Consider the following 19812-nt stretch of genomic DNA (forward strand, 5'->3'; position numbering starts at 1 on the left):
TCTGTAGTTGATTAGAACAGGAAAAGTTATAGAACATTACCAACCTTTTCTATTTTCCCCCATTTGTTTATATTTTGAACATTGTATGGCAAATAAAATTTTAAAAATGTTGATAGTGAACACTAAAAACTGGTGGTAATAGTTGGCACAAAAGAAAATGATAATATATCAAATCCTTTGTGTCTCACCCCCCAGCCCCCACCATGAAGATATGCTCCTATTTCCTTGAGATACAAGAAGTTGTATGTAAAAAGCTTAATTTCTACTGACTCCCAGTTGTAATCTTTTATGGTTGTTTATGAGGTCATTTATTGTCTGCTAAATGTTTAATAATATTTGTCAGATATTGAAGTATAATTCTTAGATTGAATGAGGTATGTGTATAAGTAAATCTGTCAGATACTTATGTACAAAATGTCATTATGTACTTTGTTTAAAAATCCAATTGCTATATTTAAGCATATTTTAAATTTCAGGTTACACCAGTTGTTGCTCTTTCCAATGATTCATGGTCGATGTCATTTGCAAAATACCTTGAGCTTAGATTTTATGGACACCAGTATACCCGGAGAGCAAATGTTGAACCATGTGGTCACTCTATCCACCATGATTATCATCAGTATTTCTCCTATAACCAAATGGTGGCTTCCTTCAGGTAAGATTTAGAGCACTGTAGTTTCTAAGGTCATGTAATACTTTATTTTTATTTTTTATTTAAAAAAAATTTTTTTTATAAATTAATTTGTTTTCAGTTTTTAACAATCACTTCCGTAAGTCCTGAAAAAAATAATTAAATTGTTTTCGGTTTTCAGCAATCACTTCCATAAGTCTTAAATGTTCTTCCCCTCTCTCCTTTTCCTCCCCGAGACGGCATGCAATCTTATGTGGGTTTTACATATGCATTCTTATTAACCACATTTTCACATTAGTCATGTTGCATAGAAGAATTAAAATGAATAGGAGAAACCATAAGAAAAACCAAACCAAAACAAAACATAACGGAAGAGAAAACAGTCTGCTTCATCCTGCATTCTGATTCCATAGTTCTTTCTCTGGATGTGGACAGCTTTTTGCCTTGAGTCTTTTGGGAATGTTTTAGGTCCTTGCATTGCTGTGAAAGGCTAAGTCTATCAGAAACAGTCCTCGCTGTGGTTGTTGCTGTGTACAATGTTCTCCTGATTCTGCTCTTTTCACTCAGCATCAGTTCATATAAGTCCTTCCAGGTCTCTCTGAAGTCCTGCTGTTTTTCTTTTCTTATAGTACAGTAGTATTCTATTACAGTCATATGCCACAACTTGTTCAGCCATTCCCCAATTGATGGGCATCTCCTCGATTTCCAGTTCTTGGCCACCACAAAGAGGGCTGCTATAAATATTTTGGTACATGTGGGACCTTTTCCCATTTTTATGATCTCTTTGAGATACAGTCCTAGAAGTGATATTGCTGGGTCAAAGGGTATGCCCATTTTTGTAGCCCTTTGGACATAGTTCCAAATTGCTATGAAGAATATTTTTCATCACAAGTTCTTTGGAATTATCTTGCATCACTGTATGACTGAGAATAGATAAATCATTTACAGTTGTTCATCACATGATTTTAACAGAAGAGAAAGGATGGATACATTTAGAGCCAGAACAGGCAGGTTTCTGGGGGGGAGGGGCAAAGTTCATTTTTTCTTGGGCTCTCCCATAAAGGAAGAAGGAATGTAGATGGGAAAGAGAGTGAAGAAATTAGAAGGTAGGAAGGGTTGCACAGAGAGGCATAGGGGGCCATGAAGGTAAAATTACTTAAGGTTTGGTCAACTTCTATGAACCCTTCTGCTCATTCAAAGAGATATTTCCATAGAAGCTTTTGGATCTCCTCTTTGATTTCATTGGTAGAGGAAATGACCTCTACCAGTGCAGATTGGCACCTGCTTTGAAACTTAGAATCATAGTGGCCTAGGAGTTAAACAACCTTTAAATCTCAGGTGAGAATTGAATGCAGTTCTTTCTTACTCTATATCTAGTTCCATATCTATTATATAGTGCTGCTACTTTTCTACAAAAGTCATTTTTCGTAAAGGATAAGAGGAACCTCAGCTCATTTTCACAGATATTTATTAAGGTCTTACTGCATGCTAAGACAGAGTATATGAGGATATTGTCTCATATCTTAGAGAGATGTTTTAGGATTTCATTTTTGTAAAAGCTGAAAGTTATCTGCAAGATTCTTATTGTCATTCTTAGAAAGTTATTTTCCATCATGTCTCATAGAATTTAGGTGAAGATACCACTCTTCTCAAAGTACACAGAAAGTGTCACAGCATCCATAACTATGTAACTAGTAGGGAAAATTAATTCAGTTTATGACATATCAGTCATTTTTTCTTTCAGTTACTCTCCCATTCGGCTTCTTGAAGTATGTGTTCCATTTCCCAAAATATATATCAAACGCCAGGCCCCATTAAAACTGTCCATTCTTCAGGATCTTAAGGACTTCTTTCAAAAGTAAGTTTTTTGCCAGGCTTTTTTTGTCAGTGTTTTCTGTTTTCTTTAATACCATTTGCTTTAGAAACCTAGATTAGAGAGAATATTGCTATTAGAGAATGAGATTAAAGTTTGTTGTTCACAACAATCAAAAAATGGATCAGGTTTAGTTCTTTTTTTTTTTTTTTTTAGTGGAAATAATGTTTCTTCAGATTTTCTTTTTGTACAGGAAATTGGAGCACTTGGAACTTTTAATTTATCATAGTCACAAAAATAGGAATTAGGATATAGATTGGATCTGTAATTTCTAGAACTCCCAGATGAGGAGCCTTTCTCTACCAAGTCAGGTCATCACCTTGTTTGCAGATTATAGTTTTAGGTCATGGAGATGTTACATGACTTTCCAGGGGTCACAGGTTTGGTGTATCATGAGATGGGACCACAGCCATTTCTTCTGGCTCATAGGGCAGCTCTCAGTCTAGCTGTTCCATGTCAGTAGATGGAGAAGGCAAAGAATCATTTTGTCCTGATAGTGGTTTAGCTACTTCAGAAATGCTAAATATGCTTATTCATTTTAATTTCTTTGGCTTTTATTGCAAGTAAGTATCTATATATATAATTAGGGAGAGAGGTTGAATATAGAAAGGTTCTAAAATTATTTTGAATTGTTTTTCTTATAGTTAGGTATAGCTTCATGGCATTTATGAATTTTTCTTTTACTTTTTGAAACTACCAAGCATGCATAGATCATCATAAAATAATAAAATACCAGTAAAATAAGTAAAAGGCCAATTTTCATTAACTGTTGAACTATAAAATTTTAATCTAAACTTTTCTTTTGAGTTGAATTTAAATACTATAGTTACTTCATTAAAAATTTTTTTTGCTGTTTCTCTAGGGATAAAAAGTTAAATTTAATTTATCATGAACTATTTTTTCTCTTTGTTAGAGTATCACAGGTATATCTTGCTGTTGATGAAAGGCTTGCCTCTTTGAAAACTGACACGTTTAGCAAAACAAGAGAGGAAAAGATGGAAGACATCTTTGCACAAAAAGAGGTAACTGGTTTTCCAAAGACCAAGTAAATCAACCATTATAATAATAATTTTGCTTTTGTTTGTTTAGACAGACTCTTAAGATACTCTAAATATTTACCCTCTTCATAGATGGAGGAGGGTGAATTCAAGAACTGGATTGAGAAGATGCAAGCAAGGCTGATGAGCTCCTCAGTAGAAACCCCTCAGCAACTACAGTCAGTCTTTGAGTCTCTGATTGCCAAGAAGCAAAGCCTTTGTGAAATGCTCCAAGCCTGGAATAACAGGTAACAACAACAACATTTTTACCTACTCTTTAATTGCTGTGTTATTTTTGTTTTCTTCTCAAATTTTCTTGTACTATGATATTGTTTAGTTAAAAAAAAATCTATTAACTGTCTTCATTCATTGCAAAATGTTGTACTTAACTCTAAAGTTTCAATTTTTTTGTTGTTATATGTCATCATTGATGTTGCAAAATGCCAAATAAATTTTTAAAAACTGAAAATAACAATTTTAGGTGTTTCAGTAAATATATCTTATTTTTATGGCATTAAATTTTAAGATATTATTTAAACCTCATTTTATGTATTAAAATTTATAATGCAATATTTACATTTTTCAGAATAGGAATTTCCCCTGGAATGTCTATTTCATTATCCAGTTTGAGTTTTTTGTAGATTAGACTGAAATGCCAGGGTGGTCAGAAGTGAGAGAGAAATTTAATTCATATAGATAAAACTTTTAAGCTTTATTATGACTCAGCTAAGCATGCTTAATACACATTTCAAAGATGCCAAAAAATATTTATAGGCATGATGGCGTGTACTGTCAACAAATAGAACTACCTTGCTTTTTGTCTTTTAATGTAGATTACAGGATCTTTTCCAGCAGGAAAAAGGGAGAAAGCGCCCCTCAGTTCCTCCAAGCCCTGGAAGAATTAGACAAGGAGAAGATAGTAAGGTAATGAATTTGGCTTTGTGTATTTGGTGTTTGACACCAAATATATTTGGTATATTATTAAATATATTAAGTATATTATTACAGTAATATAGATATACTGTAGTATATATTACAGTAATATATATAGTAATAATATATACTTAAAATAAATATACTTAAATATTTCCTAATTATTAAATAATATTTTAAAAATATTGATAATTGAAAAATAGCTTGTCTGGTAATAAGTTAGACCTGTTTTATAGTATATGAAGTCAGGCTGTTTCAAGGAATATGAGGCAGACCACATTATTAAGGAATCTGTGCTTTAATAAGACCTGCTATAATAGGATTCTATTTTATTTTACAAAGACTGATGTTTTATGGTTTGTTCTATGAGTGTTGAATGTGCAGTTCTCAAAGAGCCTTGAGTATGCCAGTCAATGCACATTAACTTGTTAATAATAATATTCATAGTATCCCACTTCAGATAACTGCTTTTTAACCCAGGGAACATCACTTAGCTTTTCTCAGATCCAGTTTCCTTATCATCTGGAAAATATAGATAATAATTCTGTCTACCTCACAGATTGTTGTGAGGAGAATGTGGGATGGCAAAATGTTTGCCAAGAGTTTTGCTTATAGTGTTTGATTTTTATCCTTACAGCCACCTTGTTGTCAGCTATTCTCATTCTTTCTGTTTCATAGCTGAGAAAGCTGCATAGTCAAGTTCAGTCAGTGACTTGATTGTCATTACATAGGAAGTACTGCAGGCCAAAGGCACACCCAGTGCTTCCCCTTTTTTTCTATTCTTCTGCATGAATTTCTACTATTCTGATTGACAGGGATCTTTTTTGATATATACGTAAAAAGTTGCAGTCTTCAGGTCTCCATAAGTGGGTTTTTTTTTGGAATACTTACTGTAGTACCAATTGCAGGATATTTGTTGGGGATATTTTTGTAGAGAGTTGAATCAGAGTCCTCTTGGGTTTCAATTAGGCGATTTCTTCATTTTTATTCCTTTAGGCTTTAGACTATAGTGCTAACTGTATTATTGTATAGACAACAGTAGACTAGTAAAGGAATAAGCAGAAATGACCGTAGTTCATCAGTGTTATGTGGATTGCTTGGAAGTCATTAATGATTTAGCAGAATGATACTGACAAGTGCTGTTTTTGGAGTTAATGCTTCTGGGTCAATTTAATATATGAGAGGCAGAAACATAATCTTTAGCATAGCCATAAGAATGTAATTTGAAAGTTCATTGAGAATTGTTCATAGAGTCTAAATACGTAATTTCATCAAATAATTTGTAAAAATTAACAGTATTATCTATATTGTTATAGTAATATAGATATACTACGGTGTATATTACAATAATACATATATATGTATATATAGCAATATATGTCCCTGGATGTGGTCCTTAGGAAATAAAAAAATCACCATAGCTGTTGAGGGTATAGATTATGACATTATTGTGGGACGAGATGAATAAATCACAAAGAGCTGTTAAATATTGGAATAGTAATTGGAACAAACCCATGCATGGTAGATCTTGAACACTTTTCTTAAGAATGAGTATTCTGCTTCTCTGCAGATAAGTGCAATGGATGCATCCCCACGCAATGTTTCTCCTGGACTTCAGAATGGAGAAAAAGGTTTGTCCTACAGTTGAAAGGTCTTGTATTACCTTGAGAGCTTTTAAAATGGTCATTGTAATTTTTTTATTTCTCTTGGAATTAGTGATGTGCTTTGTTTCTAGAGTTTTTGTTATATTATTGGCTTTAAAGAATCATATATTAGCTGCAGATAAATTAAAGCTATGTTAGCAAGGAATCAGAGGAATAAAATGAAATTTGTCTTCTAGTTTAGAGTAAATTTTCAGGTTTCACTGTAAACCCGACATATTTGTTTTTTTTCCCCCGTAAATCTTTTTTCTCCCAAAAATATTTACTAACTTAAGTCTTTGAAGCTGTTTTGTTCAGTAACTTGGTGAACTTCTAGTCAAATTTGTAGAAAAAAATTATGTAGAAATCTTTTTCCAAAGAAAATATCCAGATTTAGAGCAGTACATCTTAGTTATGATTAAGTGAGATTTTCATAAAAGCTTTCTTGAGGTTATTTTTGGTAGAAAATAATCATTTATGATACATTTTTTAAAGAATATTATTGTTTTATGCATTATTATAGTAAAGGAAATTTCATTGTGGAAAGCTGTGTCATAGCATTTAAGAATGTTAGATTAAGAACTAAGATTATATTTGAAGCTCTGTAACAAGTGAACTATGAGATCTTAGGTGAGTCAATTAAAAAACTGAAGCTCAGATTATCTGTAAAATCAGATTATCTAAGTGATATTCTTCACTTTTAGTTTAAGAATCATACAAATAAACTTGTTTTCCATTTAAAAAGATCAGATAAAAATAGAATTATCACAGATCTGGAATCCTAACACCATCACGATAAGAAATAATAAATATAAATAATAATAAAAATGCAGATGGTTGTCAAAATGTGTTTTCACTTTTCTTCAGAGGATCGATTCTTAACAGCTTTGTCAAGTCAGAGTTCCATCAGCTCCACGCATCTCCAGCTACCTACTCCTCCTGAAGTCCTGTCTGACCAGCTGATGGGAGGGCCTTCTGAAGCAGATACAACTAGTGGCTCAGAAGGTAGTTAAATAATTCTGCATGGTATACCGTAACCTTCTTTTTCTTTCCCAAATAATGGAATAATTATTTAAAGCTATACCATTCAACTTTATTTATATGTACAACATAGAAGATAAATACTGTAGGAAGACATCCAAGATTGGGACTATACATTTTGTACTGTGGTTTTAGAATATTGGATATATACAAAGTATTCTTCTTCATTCCAGATGTATTTGATGGACATTTATTGGGATCTACTGACAGCCAAGTGAAAGAAAAATCAACAATGAAGGCTATATTTGCAAATTTGCTTCCAGGAAATAGCTATAATCCTATCCCCTTTCCTTTGTGAGTATTAGTCTAATGCATGTTCATTGTGTTATTGGTTTGTTTGATTATTATATGATTTGTTTTAATTTAAATATTCCTATTTCTTTTATCAGAAGTAATACTCTCTTATGTATTACATTTAATATAAATTGACATAGATCTGACTGATTTTATTAGTTTATGATGAGAGGACTTGCTTCTATGAGATAGTTTCATTATTTATATATCATATAGGAATTGACAAATTGGGTTGGTACACTTTGTGACTGCTCATTACTTTGAATTATTGGTGCTGAAAAAGAATGAACTGAAAAGATAAGAGGTTTTGATATTTGCTACCTTTTTACACAAAATGCTATGTTACTATGTAAATATATGTATATTTTCTCTTAAGATTTGGTGAGGTTGGGCATTGAATGTATATGTTTCTACAGGTATAGAATTTTGTGATGAAATGTATGTACAAATTGAAATTTGATTTTTGGTGTGAATTATCACTTAGATACAGAAAACAGGAATGTTTAACTCCTTCCACTTAACCAACCAATCAGTCATCAACAGTCACCAAGCCCCTGCTAGTGGCCCTAGGGATACTAAAGAAAAAAATATAATTCTTCTTAGCTTAAGGAACTGAGATATGTATTTTCACTTTGGGTAATTGTATTTTAAGAACTGCAAAAATAATGGCAAATCATAAGGTGTTTTTAAGTATTAGTACAGTTTTTGAGGTTGGAGGCAACATAGGGTTGGTCCTGACTTAGGAGTTCATTGGTATAGGAATTCCTCCTGGTGAAAAAACTTCCTGCAACTGCTCAGCAGCTAAGAGTCTTAGAGAATTACCTCGGGCAGTAAGAGGTTAAGTGATTGTCTGGGTCACATAGTAGGTAGGTATCAGAGAATGAACTTGAACCCAAGATTCCGGACTCCAAGGCTGAACTCTTTCCCCTGTACTATATAGCCTTCATTGAAGATACAGTTGCTTACCATGCTGACTACCTAGGTGTTTTCATATGTACTTAATTTTTGTACTTAATATATGAATATGAGGCTACTGATACCATTTCTTGAAAGACTTTGTGCTCTTTAAAGGGGTGCTTGTTTTCCCTAAGCCATTTGTATTTTTACCTAGTCTCCTTCTTTGTACGTTTTGGGACCTAGATTAGGAGTTTAGTGTTGACTGTTTTGTCTGTGTGAAACTGATTGACCTATATGGGAATCTAACATTGATCTCAGTACCACGTACATATGCAACTAAAAAGAGATGCCTATTAATATTGTTTTTCTACGTTGTATATTACAAGAAAATTTTTTTCTGCTAGAGAATTCAGTGACATTTTTGTAGGATGTTTTGCTTTTATTTATTTATTTTTTTTGAGTAACACAATTTTGACTTAAATTGAATCATCTCATCCTTCAGTTTCTGAATACTTACTGTGTCCTGTGCTTTCTGACTTTTTCATAGTAGATATGTTGTATTGTTTTGGGTGTATTATATCTTAACTTTTTGATGTAAGCCCTCTTTCAAGTTTACCACAAGACAAATTGTTTTAGGAACATGTTCTTTATTGCCCATCCTCATTGATAAAAACAGCCAAAGGCATGTATCAAAGAGCTTTAGTTTTGTTGGTGAGATGACTGTTTTAGAACCTCCTGATTGGAGATCCATGCCTTTCTTGTCATTTAAAAAAGTTAAATTATTAGTCTTGAATTTGCAGTATCTGACTATAAAGTTTGCATTTGTAGTTAGCAATGTTTAGGTAAGTTATAGTTACTTATAAGTTCTCTTAACAATTTTTATTTTTATTGTTTTAAAATAAGATCACAATTATCTTATTTATGTGGTTGAATATTTCTTTGTTGTTCATGCAAAACTATACCTTTATCATTGTTCCTCCATGATTTTTGCTACATTTTTTTCTGCTTAGTGACCCAGATAAACACTACTTAATGTATGAGCATGAACGTGTACCCATTGCAGTCTGTGAGAAGGAACCCAGCTCCATTATTGCTTTTGCTCTCAGGTATTTGAGTTTTTGGATATTATCTTTGAGATCCTTTGCTTATGTTTAAAGCAGTAGTTCTTGAAGTCTGGGAACTTATGTTTAAAAATATTTTGGTGACTATATTTCAATAGATTTTGCTCTATTTATAATTCTATGTATTTTATCTTATTCATTTAAAATATTTTTAGAAGGGGTCCATGACACCAAAATAGTTAAGAGCCTCTGCTTTTATAAGTCTAGAAGCAAAATCATTAGTTTTAAGTAAAATTAAGCTTTTTAGTATGTATTCATGTGATTGAAATATCTTTTTAAAGGTAGTATGACCATAGCTATTTCTCTTTTAGGTGTGGAGTCCAAAGTAATTTTTTAACCTAATAATGACTAAACAAGCTAATTAAAGAGCATCATCCTTCTTGTACTTTGTATTTTCCCATTTTCTTATCACCTTATTCCATAAGTGCCCTCTGATAATGAGACATTTCAAAACATTTGTCTTAGAATTATAATATGCTGTACAACAATTGTTTATCAGTTTCTCCCATGCTGTGGTTTCCTAGCAGTTTCACTGAGCAGGTTGAGTTTTCTGGCCTAGAGAATATATTTTGTTCCATGGTATGTCCCATGAGCTGTAAGTAGCTCATGGTGTGTTTTCCTTTTAAAAAGATTAGTAATTTTCAGTGCATTTGAGATTTCTTTTGTTTTTCGTTTGCTTATTATGTCTAAAATGAGATCTGAATGTTTATTTTCCAATTGTTAATATTAAATATTGCTATGGCTGAATCTAAATTTTTTTTTTAATTTTAAATTCTATTTCAGTGTGCAGCCATTTGCTTTTTTGCTTTTAGAAATTGATATTGCTTCTCACAAGCATTGATGAGTCATAAAACAATAATAGATGAGAAATCTAAAAAACATTTAGCTGAGCAAATAATATCCATTGGATTTGCAAAGGAGCAGTTTCCCTAGTTTAGATATTACTTTAAAACAACTTTTTAATTTCTTAAAAATTAATTTCATCTTAAATATGTTTCTTCCTGTATGAATATAGAAGTATCAGGCAAATATCACTTCAAGGTTAATGGCTGCACATTTGTAATCATCAAATATTCTTATGGAGGTAGAGGGAATTATGGACAGTTATATGAAGACTTACCTTTTCCTCAAGCTTAGATTTCCTTAGGCAGCCTGGATGAACTTTTGATTAATTACCAGAATTTCTTTAACAGTGGTGGATTTTCTTTATTGTTATGGTTCCCTGAAAACTTTTAGGTTTGCTTAAAGTGGAGAACCAAGTTATGAAATTAATAAAGAGATTGCATTAGATGATCTTTGAGGAACCTTCTAGCTCTAACATTCTGTGTTCTGTGATTCTAAATGTTGTTCAACCTTTCTACTTTTAGTTGTAAGGAGTACAAAAATGCCTTAGATGAATTATCCAAAGTGTCTCTGCGGAATACTACTGAGGAAGTGCTGCAAGCAAGCAGGTTTGTGAAACTTCACAGAGTATTTTATAAATTGAAATTCTTGTAAATTTTTTTCTAAAAGTAAATTTTTTTGTTTATAGCAAAGCATTTATATGATAAAAATTTCTAGGTTATAGAAGATGGCTCACTTATTTTGAGTATTATTTGAAAAAATAATTCAAGTCTAACAAATGATTCTGAACAGTCTTTTGGAGTGGGGTAGTGGAATTTGACCAGTGACTGTATAATTATTCAAATTCTGTAGGATTTTGAAACTCTCATTTTTCTTTTTCATTCAAAAATAAGGCACTTATTAAATTAGTTGTTATGCTACTGCCCAGCTTTGTAAAATGAAACAAAAAAAAAAAGAAGATATCTTTTCTGAAAGAATTTGAGGAATGTTTTGGGAACTAGATTTTTTTGGTTCTGTTTTAATAGGGTTATCTTCTGAAACACTGAGAGACTTGATATTGTCAGTGTAATTGAAATTGATTCGAGAAGTAAAATATTTCATTTCACTTTAAATATTAGCATTATATTTTAAAGTAGGACATCAGTGATTTCTATGATAAGGTTACTAAAAGGCAAGCTTAATTTTTTTCCCCATAAACTGAGAATTTCTTTTTTAAGTCTTCCAAGGTTAAACATACCTAATCATTGATTTTACTAAATTAGGTTTACCTAATATAGTTTAGCTAGCTGAGGTGAAAGATTTTGTTTTTCATTAACTCAAGAATCTCTGAATGAACTCTGTTCATTTAGGAAGAATATGAGGAACATAATCCAGTCGCTGAAACTGTTTGAGATAAAATTTTAACTGAATTCTAGATTTTGTGTCTTCAGCAGTATAATTTAAAAAAATTTAATGTCTGCTTGTTTATCACTTTGTTTCCTTCCCAATCCTGAAAAATCACTGCCTCATTAGAGTCCAGAACATATTCTTTTTAATATTTTGTCTCACTTCAAGTTTATCCAAGACCTGCCTGCCTTACAAGATGATGGTTTTGTGTCCACAATAAGTTATCACCTGTGGCCCACCTTATGGAGGTATCATGTTCCAAATTTGCCTTGGCTGGTCCTTGGACATCAAATACAGTCAGTTTTCATACTATTTCTAGGTTGGTAGAACATGCCATAACTTTTTATATACCAGAATTCCTTTAGCAATCCTGGGCCATTGTCATACCAGATTGAAGTATCCAAATAGGGTTTTCATGGTTACAACTAAAACCTTAACCAAGAAAAAAGTTCGTGATTCTGAGATAAAAATCAAAAGAGATTCCTAGGAGCAAACTTCTTACTAGTTAATTTCATCTTATTTTCCCTTTTTGTCAATAAAAAGGCCTTTTTTTCTATTTTTTCTGTTTTATAAGGTATGAATTAATTGTATAAATCAATGTATAAAACATTTCTATTCGACATTTCAGTACTTTGGACAGCAGACCCAAGAGTAGCAGCCCTGTCAGATTACCTGAGATTGCAGGGGGACCAACAAGTAGACCAGCAGAAGCCGAACCTCAGCCACGTAAGACTATACAGCTTCAATGTTTGTTAGCCCCAATAGTTGGCTTAGTTTGTTATTCCAACTGCAGTGAGATGTGTTTATAGGTGTTAGTGAAAAAGGAAAAGCAATCATATAAGAAATGACCCTCAGAAGCATTTACTTCTTTGGGTTTTTAGCTTTGAAATTTTTCTGTAGTCTCTTTTTAGCATGCTTTACCATTGTCCATACATTATAAATTATGCATTGTAGCCTAGGGTAGCAGAAAGTTACTAGATTAACCTCTCTCTCTTCATGTTTTGTAGTGTGAAGGGGTTGATTTAGACACATATCCCTGCCAGCTCTAAGTCTTTAGTCTTATTAATGTAAGTAGTCAGTTGAGTAACAACTTCAAGCACCTACCCTTGGCCAGGTGCTATTCAAAAGGATACTCCTTTACTACTATGGAGCTTTCAATGTACAATCTCTACTAAAGGATCTAAACTGTTGTAACTGCAAGTACCCTGGCATATCCAGAGTGACCTTGAATCTGCTTTTCTTAAAGGAAAGCAACTTTTGAGGGGTGAACAATGTACTTTAATTACATTCACCAACAAAGAAAATGCAAGCAGAGGAAATAAAGACTGACAGACAGGGCTTCTAATGTCTGACTGTAAGCAATACACATACATCACACATCAACAGACAGATCCAGTCTGACCATTACATCCATACATAGTTACCCGAGAGAGAAGTACCAGCATCTGGGTTTTCAAAGTGGGGTGTAGGGTGTTCCTTAACTAATAGTAACCCAGAGACTTATCTGACCAAATCACTTGAACGCTCTTCCATTGGATGAACCCAAAGCAAAACCTCACCTCAGAGTATATATACACTTTTCAGAGCTGAGGGCATCATGATCCTCCTGACCCAGTGCCTCATTAACAATTAGCAAGCAATTAATAAAAAATATGGACCTTCCTATAAAAAAAAAAGCCTTTCCAATCAAGCTCTCCTTCATGGGCTCTACCTGAGGCCTGTTAATGGCTAGATCTTTAATTGCCATTAACATAAATCCCATTAACATCATAACTATCATGAACCTGAGAAAATAGAGGCTGTTTTCCCTGAACTTTCTCTTCTCCATATCATAAAACTCCTTGATCTCAATCTTCTGCTCTTTCCTTTACTCCAGTTTCTGATAATGAGGCCATCCTTCTAGCCAAAGCCAACATCTCTTCATGTATTCTGTATCCCATCCATTCCCATTTTCTCCAGCAGGGTGCCATCTCAGTCACCTTCCCCCCTCCCCCCATCATCCTTCCCTGCTACCTACAAACATATATATACAAGTTTCCTTGTCTTTCATAGCCTTCACTAACCCTACTAGGCTCTCAACCTGTTGTCCAGGTTGCTTAATCCTTTCTTAACCTAGAAATGTTTTGCTTCTATCTCCTCACCTTTATTCCCTTCTCAAGCCTTTGAATTCTGGCTTCCCCAATCTCATAGCTTAATTGGAATCATTTTTTCCCAAAGTTATTGATGACTTTCAAATCTGAGGCTTTTTTCTTATTCTTAATCATTCTTTACCTTTCTGCTGCATTTCATGCCAGCCTGTCCTGGTTATTCTCACTTCTCTGTTTTTGTGACACTATTCTTTCCTGTTTTTCCTTCTACTCATCTAATTATTTCTTCAGTCTGCTTTGTCTGGCTTGTCGTCTATGTCATGCCTACTGAATTCTTATTGTACCCCGACTCTCTGCCTTGGTCCCTCTCCTCTTTTCCCTTTACACTTATTTATTGACCACATCGACTCCCATAGGTCCATTATTTGTTTATGAAGATGACTGGCGGGTCTACATATCTTTCTTGGCCTCCTAACCTCCAGTCACCCGTCACCAGCTGCCTGTTGGACACCTCCCTCTGATGAGAACAGTCTGTTCAATCTGTCCAAAACAGAACTCTGCCCATCATTCTCCAAACCTTCCTATTCCAAACTTCCCTACCTGAGAGAGTAACTGCACTGTCATTCTTCTCACTACTTATCCAGATTCTCATCCTTGGGTTTATCCTTCATCTTGCCAAACTGACCTTGGTTTTTCTCACATATGATATTGTCTTCTGTCTCTGCTCAACGTTCCTTCAAGACTCAGTTCAAGTACTGGCTACTATCTGAAGTCCTTCCTCATCTCCCTCAAATGCTAGTGCTCTCTCTCCCCAAGGTGTTGTATTTATTATGTGTTTATTCCACATAAACTTGCATGTGCACACATTGCATTCTGGGGTCATTTTGTTTTGTATTCCTGGCACAGTGCCTAGTAGGTGCTAAATAGAGGCTTATTGATTTATATAAACCATATAGATTCCTCTGATTTGTCTGTCTTACACCTTACTTTTTTGAAAAGTGGTTTCGAAGCTTAGTAATGCAGTGCTGCCTTAGTCTCCTAAAACTGTGGAATTTTAAACAACTTCTCATTCCTGAGGACTATTTTGTTGTCATACTATTAGCAGATAATTGCCTTTTTTCTTGTACAACCACAAGCTCTTCGTAAAATATGCAATTCCTGTGGAGTTTATTAAGACTAAATGATAGGAGATTGCCCATTGTTAACATCGAGCACATCATGAAGCTCAAAACCAGCCACAGTTAATGCTAGAGTAAAAATGAGGCCCAGTTGTATTCATGCCCCATTTCCAAACCCTAAACACAGAAGCAAAACTTGGTTTTTATCATCCTCCAGAAAGAAAAGATTGTATAAAAGACTACAGATATTATTAAGATTGATTAACTGTAAATTCCCTTGGTATTCTTACTTGTTTTGTCAATTTTATTATTATAATTCTGGCTTTAAGCTTAATATGCTGACTGGCTGATGTAAAGTAGTGTTGTTTTCTTTGACAGTCTCTGTGTTGATCCTCAGGAATTGCTGCCAACAGCACATGATCGATCTTGTGGCCTACGGTAGCTTCTCCTCTTCTATGCCTCTAACCCAGGCTTGCATAACCTGGGTGGCCCACCTACAAATAATGTAGGCGATGTTTTCCTCTACATTTTTTGTGGGCTGCCCTAAATCCTTTGGCATGCAGGCCTGCTCTAACCAATGAGAAGAGCTTACCTGGGAGACAGCTGACTGACCGAGCAGGGCAATGGGGTGTCTCACAAGAAACCATAAAACATGAAGTTGAGAGTTTCAGTAAAACTCAGACTTCCTTCTTTGTTTAATGCTTCCTGCCATCCAAGGAATTAATTCAAATATTTGAAATTCAAGTACAGCTGATAAGGCTATTTGGAAAATAATAATCCCTTTATTTTGTTTTTAGCCAAAAAGGCTTCGGGAGTGTTGTCTTTCTTCCGTGGCACAGGAGGGAAGAGCCCTGATCTGTCTTCCCAAAAGAAGGAGACTCTACGTGGTGCAGATAGTGCTTACTACCAGGTTGGGCAGATGGGCAAAGAAGGGACAGAGAACCAAGGAATAGAACCTCAAGGTGTGTTCAAAGTGGTAAAGTGTAATTTATTTTAAACTTAAATGTTTTTCAGTTTAGTTATTTTATGTTACTTGTAGGATGGGCAGTATGTGCTCTTGGTAGGACTTTGAATTTATAATGTACCTGGAAAGCTGAGCTTTGCCAGAATCTTTGAAGTCATGTTGTTTACTCAGTGAAATTCACACTTCTCTTCTCATACTTCTTTTACTTTAGGATTTGAGAATATTTTTCTCATTTTGATTTTTTTTTTTAGCATTAACTATTGAATATATATAGATGTATATATATATTTATACACACACCTGTGTGTGTATATATAGGACTAGAGTACAAATAACTGGTCTAAAAATCCCTTAAGAATAATTTTGTTGCCTTTTTTTTAAACTAAATGTAAATGGACTGTTCAGGTATCATGTTATAGGTTGATTATGGCATATAAAGTCATAAATATTGTCCTTCAAGCATTGGTCTGTCTTTTGAAAGGTAAATTATGAAATGTCGAAAATACAAAAATAATGTTTTTTTTTTATTAATTGGATTTTTAAAAATGATTAACAATGTTTGTAAACAGTTTAGTTCAGTAAGCATTTATTAAGTGCCTACTGTGTGCCAGGCATTGTAGTAGGGTTAAGAGATATAACAATAAAACAGTCCCTACCCCAAAGATTTAATGTTTCACTGTGGGGAAGGACTACAGGAAGAGATGAACAATCCCAGGCAGAATAATTTTATTGGAGGCTGGGGAGAACAGTTACGACAGGGAGTATCAGGAAAGATACATATGTTGGGAGGTGTCATAAGCTAAGCCTTGGGGAGAGTTAGAGATTTCAGAATGTGGGGAGGTAAGTCATGAGAGCATTTCATACATGGGAGATGAAATGAATTTTAAAAATTTTTTCTTTTACTTAAGATAATATATTCTGCAGGGCAATCTTAAGAGAAAGATTGACCTCCAGTTTACTACAAGTTGGGTAGAATTTGCATTTTTTGCTTGAAATTAAATTGAGCTTAGATAATTACAGTTGATTTGTTTGTTTAAATACAAGCTAAGGAAAGTAAGTTCTTTCTAAGGATGAGAACCATATTATGTTGTGGCGTTTATTGATAATTTTGAAAATTAATTGGCATCTAGTATGAAAATTGCTTTATCTGTTCCTGAAATAATTTTTTTAGATGAAATAGATGGAGGAGAGACCCAAAAAAAACAACTTGCAAATCCTCATGTGGAGCTTCGTAAGTATAGAGTCATTTAGGATAATTTTGAGGAAAGGGATTGTAGTGTTTACACATTATTATTGCTTCCAGGGCTTCTGACTTCAAAACAAACAATAACTGTTAGTTGTTTTACCCTATGGTGATAAAAATAGGTATCTAAGTCTGTGCATGCTGTCATAAAACTTTTTAAAAAGGTAGCTTTATATTTAAATAGGAACATCATCTATAGTGCAATTCATATCTAGATTTCATATCAGTAATTGAAATTTAGAATCTTTTTTGCCTTAATTCATTAGGGGTCTGGATGATTTCATATAGAGTGATGAGAATAATTTTAAATTATATAGTGTATATGATTTTAAAGCCAGATCCAAGAACCACTATAAAAAGAATGGGTTCTTGACTCTACTTTTTTTTTATATGAAAATGTGTGACTTATAGTTAATAAAATGTTTATCTTTTCTGAACATATCCTTCACAGAACTATGGTAATGCTCTAGAAGGATAATCTTATACTAAAAATGTCATTTTACATAGGGCTATGGAAGGAATGAATTGGATGGGTTTTTTGAAGGCAAATGTCTTATTTCTGACTATAAAGTTTTCTTTCTTCCTTTGTGTTTGTTCATAGAGTTTTCTGATGCTAATGCCAAGTTCTACTGCCGACTCTATTATGCTGGAGAATTTCACAAGATGCGTGAAGTAATCTTAGGTAGCAGTGAAGAGGATTTTATCCGTTCTCTTTCTCATTCTTTGCCCTGGCAAGCCAGGGGCGGAAAATCAGGAGCTGCATTTTATGTGACTGAAGGTAAGTTAGCCATTTACTAGACAGATAGTGTTTATCTTTTTTTTTTTTTTTTAAAGTGTATGAGTAGGAGAAAACTTTGATTTAGTGGAAATTAGGTTTGGGAATTGGAGGATCTGAGTTTGAATCCTGACTCTGCTCATTTCTACCCTGCCTGTGTGATCTTGGACAATTCACTTATTTTCACTAGGACTTTTTGATTATAATATCGCTAAAGTTATTTCTCTAAATCCTTTGATCTTGTGGCTTAGGTATCACACTAGTTTTGAGGTATATGATACGATAGTTTAATTTTTCAGAAAAAAAAAACTTTGTTTTTCTTTTTGTGCTTGAAGATGTATATATGATATAGCAAAGAATATGTATTTTTTGGGATTTAATGGATTGAATAAGCTATGGTTAAATATGAATGTCTGATTCTGGGTTCCACAAACTAAAATGTAAATGGAATAACTGAGCATTTCAGAAGAGAACTGTGGAGTAAATTAATGAAGAAAAGCTAAAAGAAATTAAGCATATTTAACTTGGAGATGATGAAAGGTAGACAGATGGCATATTAAAGATTTTTCATCTCTACCTGAAAACTAGGTGTTTTGAAAAGGACTTAAGCTCTCAAAAGACTAATTTAGATTAGTAAGAATTTCTATTGTGATGATGTTGTAGGTCATTAGTTTCTATAATTGATTGGTAGAGAAGGCTATATTTCTTTAAAGAAAGAAAAGGATAGGTTATCATCTGCCTAAAGAGAAAATGGGTGTGGTTTTAGGTCAAAAATTTTTTTTCCCCTCACATGTGATTTTATCAGTACATGTGAAGAATTTCCTCTACCAATGTAGGTTGGTACCTTCTCTGTAACTTTAGTCTTAGATAGTTGCCCAGGGCACTGAGAGATGAAGTGATTTGCTTAGGCTTACACAGTCTTCACCTGGCAGGGGAGGGCCTCCAAGTCAGGTTTGCCTGACTCTGAGGTCAGCTTTTTGTCCACTAAGACATGGCCTCTTTGCTAAATGGAGGTTTTTATATATCCTTTTAATATTCTTTCTAGCCTTATAATTGTTTTTGATAATAACCATTGAGTAATTAAAGCGAATGAATTATTTAGTATTTTGTTAAATGTGATATATGTGTAACCATGAAATATCTTGTCATAGCTATAGATCTCTCAGGGGTAGATGTGTCTATGTGTAAACACAGAACTATCTGTGCATAGGGCTCTCTCCCTTTGTATACGTATATTTTTTGTTTATATTCAGTTCTGTGACAATTAAGCATCTACCAGCCCTGGATATACAAAGACAAAAAGGAAGCAGATTCTTCCCTCATGGAGCTTAGATTTTACTGGGGAACACAACATATAGAAAGACAAGCAAGTATAAGGTAGTTTGAGGAGAGAGAGAACTAACAAATGGAGAAGGACCAGGGTATCTGCAGAGAAGGGAGGAGCATCTGAACTGAGCCTGGAAGGAAGATTCTGAGTCTGAGAGGTTGACATGAGGAGAAATGCATTTTGGGCGTGGAGAATAGCTTGTGTAAATGCATGGAGTTGAGCAATGGAATGTTGAGTTTGGGAAATATCTAGGCAGTCCAATTTGTTTAGAATGTAGACTTCAGGAAGGGGAGTAACATGGAATAAATCTGCAAAAGTAGTTGGGAGCAAGATTGTGGTGGCTCCTGAGTACTAGAAGGAGAAGTTTGTATTTTATCCAAAGGTAGTGGGGAATCACTGAAGGTTTTTGAGTAGGGTTTTGAATCATATTCACATCTGGGTTTTAGAAAGATTATTTTGGCAAATGTGTGAAGGATTACTTGTAGAGAGAATATGTGGGTGCTAGAAATACCACTTAGAAATTTACTCTTGTAAATAGAAAGGGAAATGGTGATGAGGGACTGGACTAAGTTAATGGTTTTGTGAGTGCACAAGAGAGAGAA

General features: G+C 33.8%; 1 protein-coding gene across 7 annotated transcripts in view; it reads left to right on the top strand.

The window, feature by feature from the left end:
- Positions 1-19812, top strand: part of PIKFYVE (phosphoinositide kinase, FYVE-type zinc finger containing) — a 118556-nt gene that overhangs the window by 79922 nt on the left and 18822 nt on the right. For all 7 annotated transcript variants that reach the window (XM_072617428.1, XM_072617426.1, XM_072617429.1 and 4 more), the window contains 14 exons: positions 477-655; positions 2376-2489; positions 3418-3526; positions 3635-3789; positions 4375-4465; positions 6045-6105; positions 6982-7119; positions 7329-7449; positions 9357-9452; positions 10835-10918; positions 12325-12422; positions 15699-15863; positions 17037-17096; positions 17710-17886. In XM_072617428.1, coding sequence (XP_072473529.1) covers positions 477-655; positions 2376-2489; positions 3418-3526; positions 3635-3789; positions 4375-4465; positions 6045-6105; positions 6982-7119; positions 7329-7449; positions 9357-9452; positions 10835-10918; positions 12325-12422; positions 15699-15863; positions 17037-17096; positions 17710-17886 — 1648 coding nt within the window. The remainder of the gene's footprint in view (positions 1-476; positions 656-2375; positions 2490-3417; positions 3527-3634; positions 3790-4374; positions 4466-6044; positions 6106-6981; positions 7120-7328; positions 7450-9356; positions 9453-10834; positions 10919-12324; positions 12423-15698; positions 15864-17036; positions 17097-17709; positions 17887-19812) is intronic.

Source organism: Notamacropus eugenii, chromosome 6 (genome assembly GCF_028372415.1).
Source record: "Notamacropus eugenii isolate mMacEug1 chromosome 6, mMacEug1.pri_v2, whole genome shotgun sequence".
Classification (NCBI taxonomy): Eukaryota; Metazoa; Chordata; class Mammalia; order Diprotodontia; family Macropodidae; genus Notamacropus; species Notamacropus eugenii.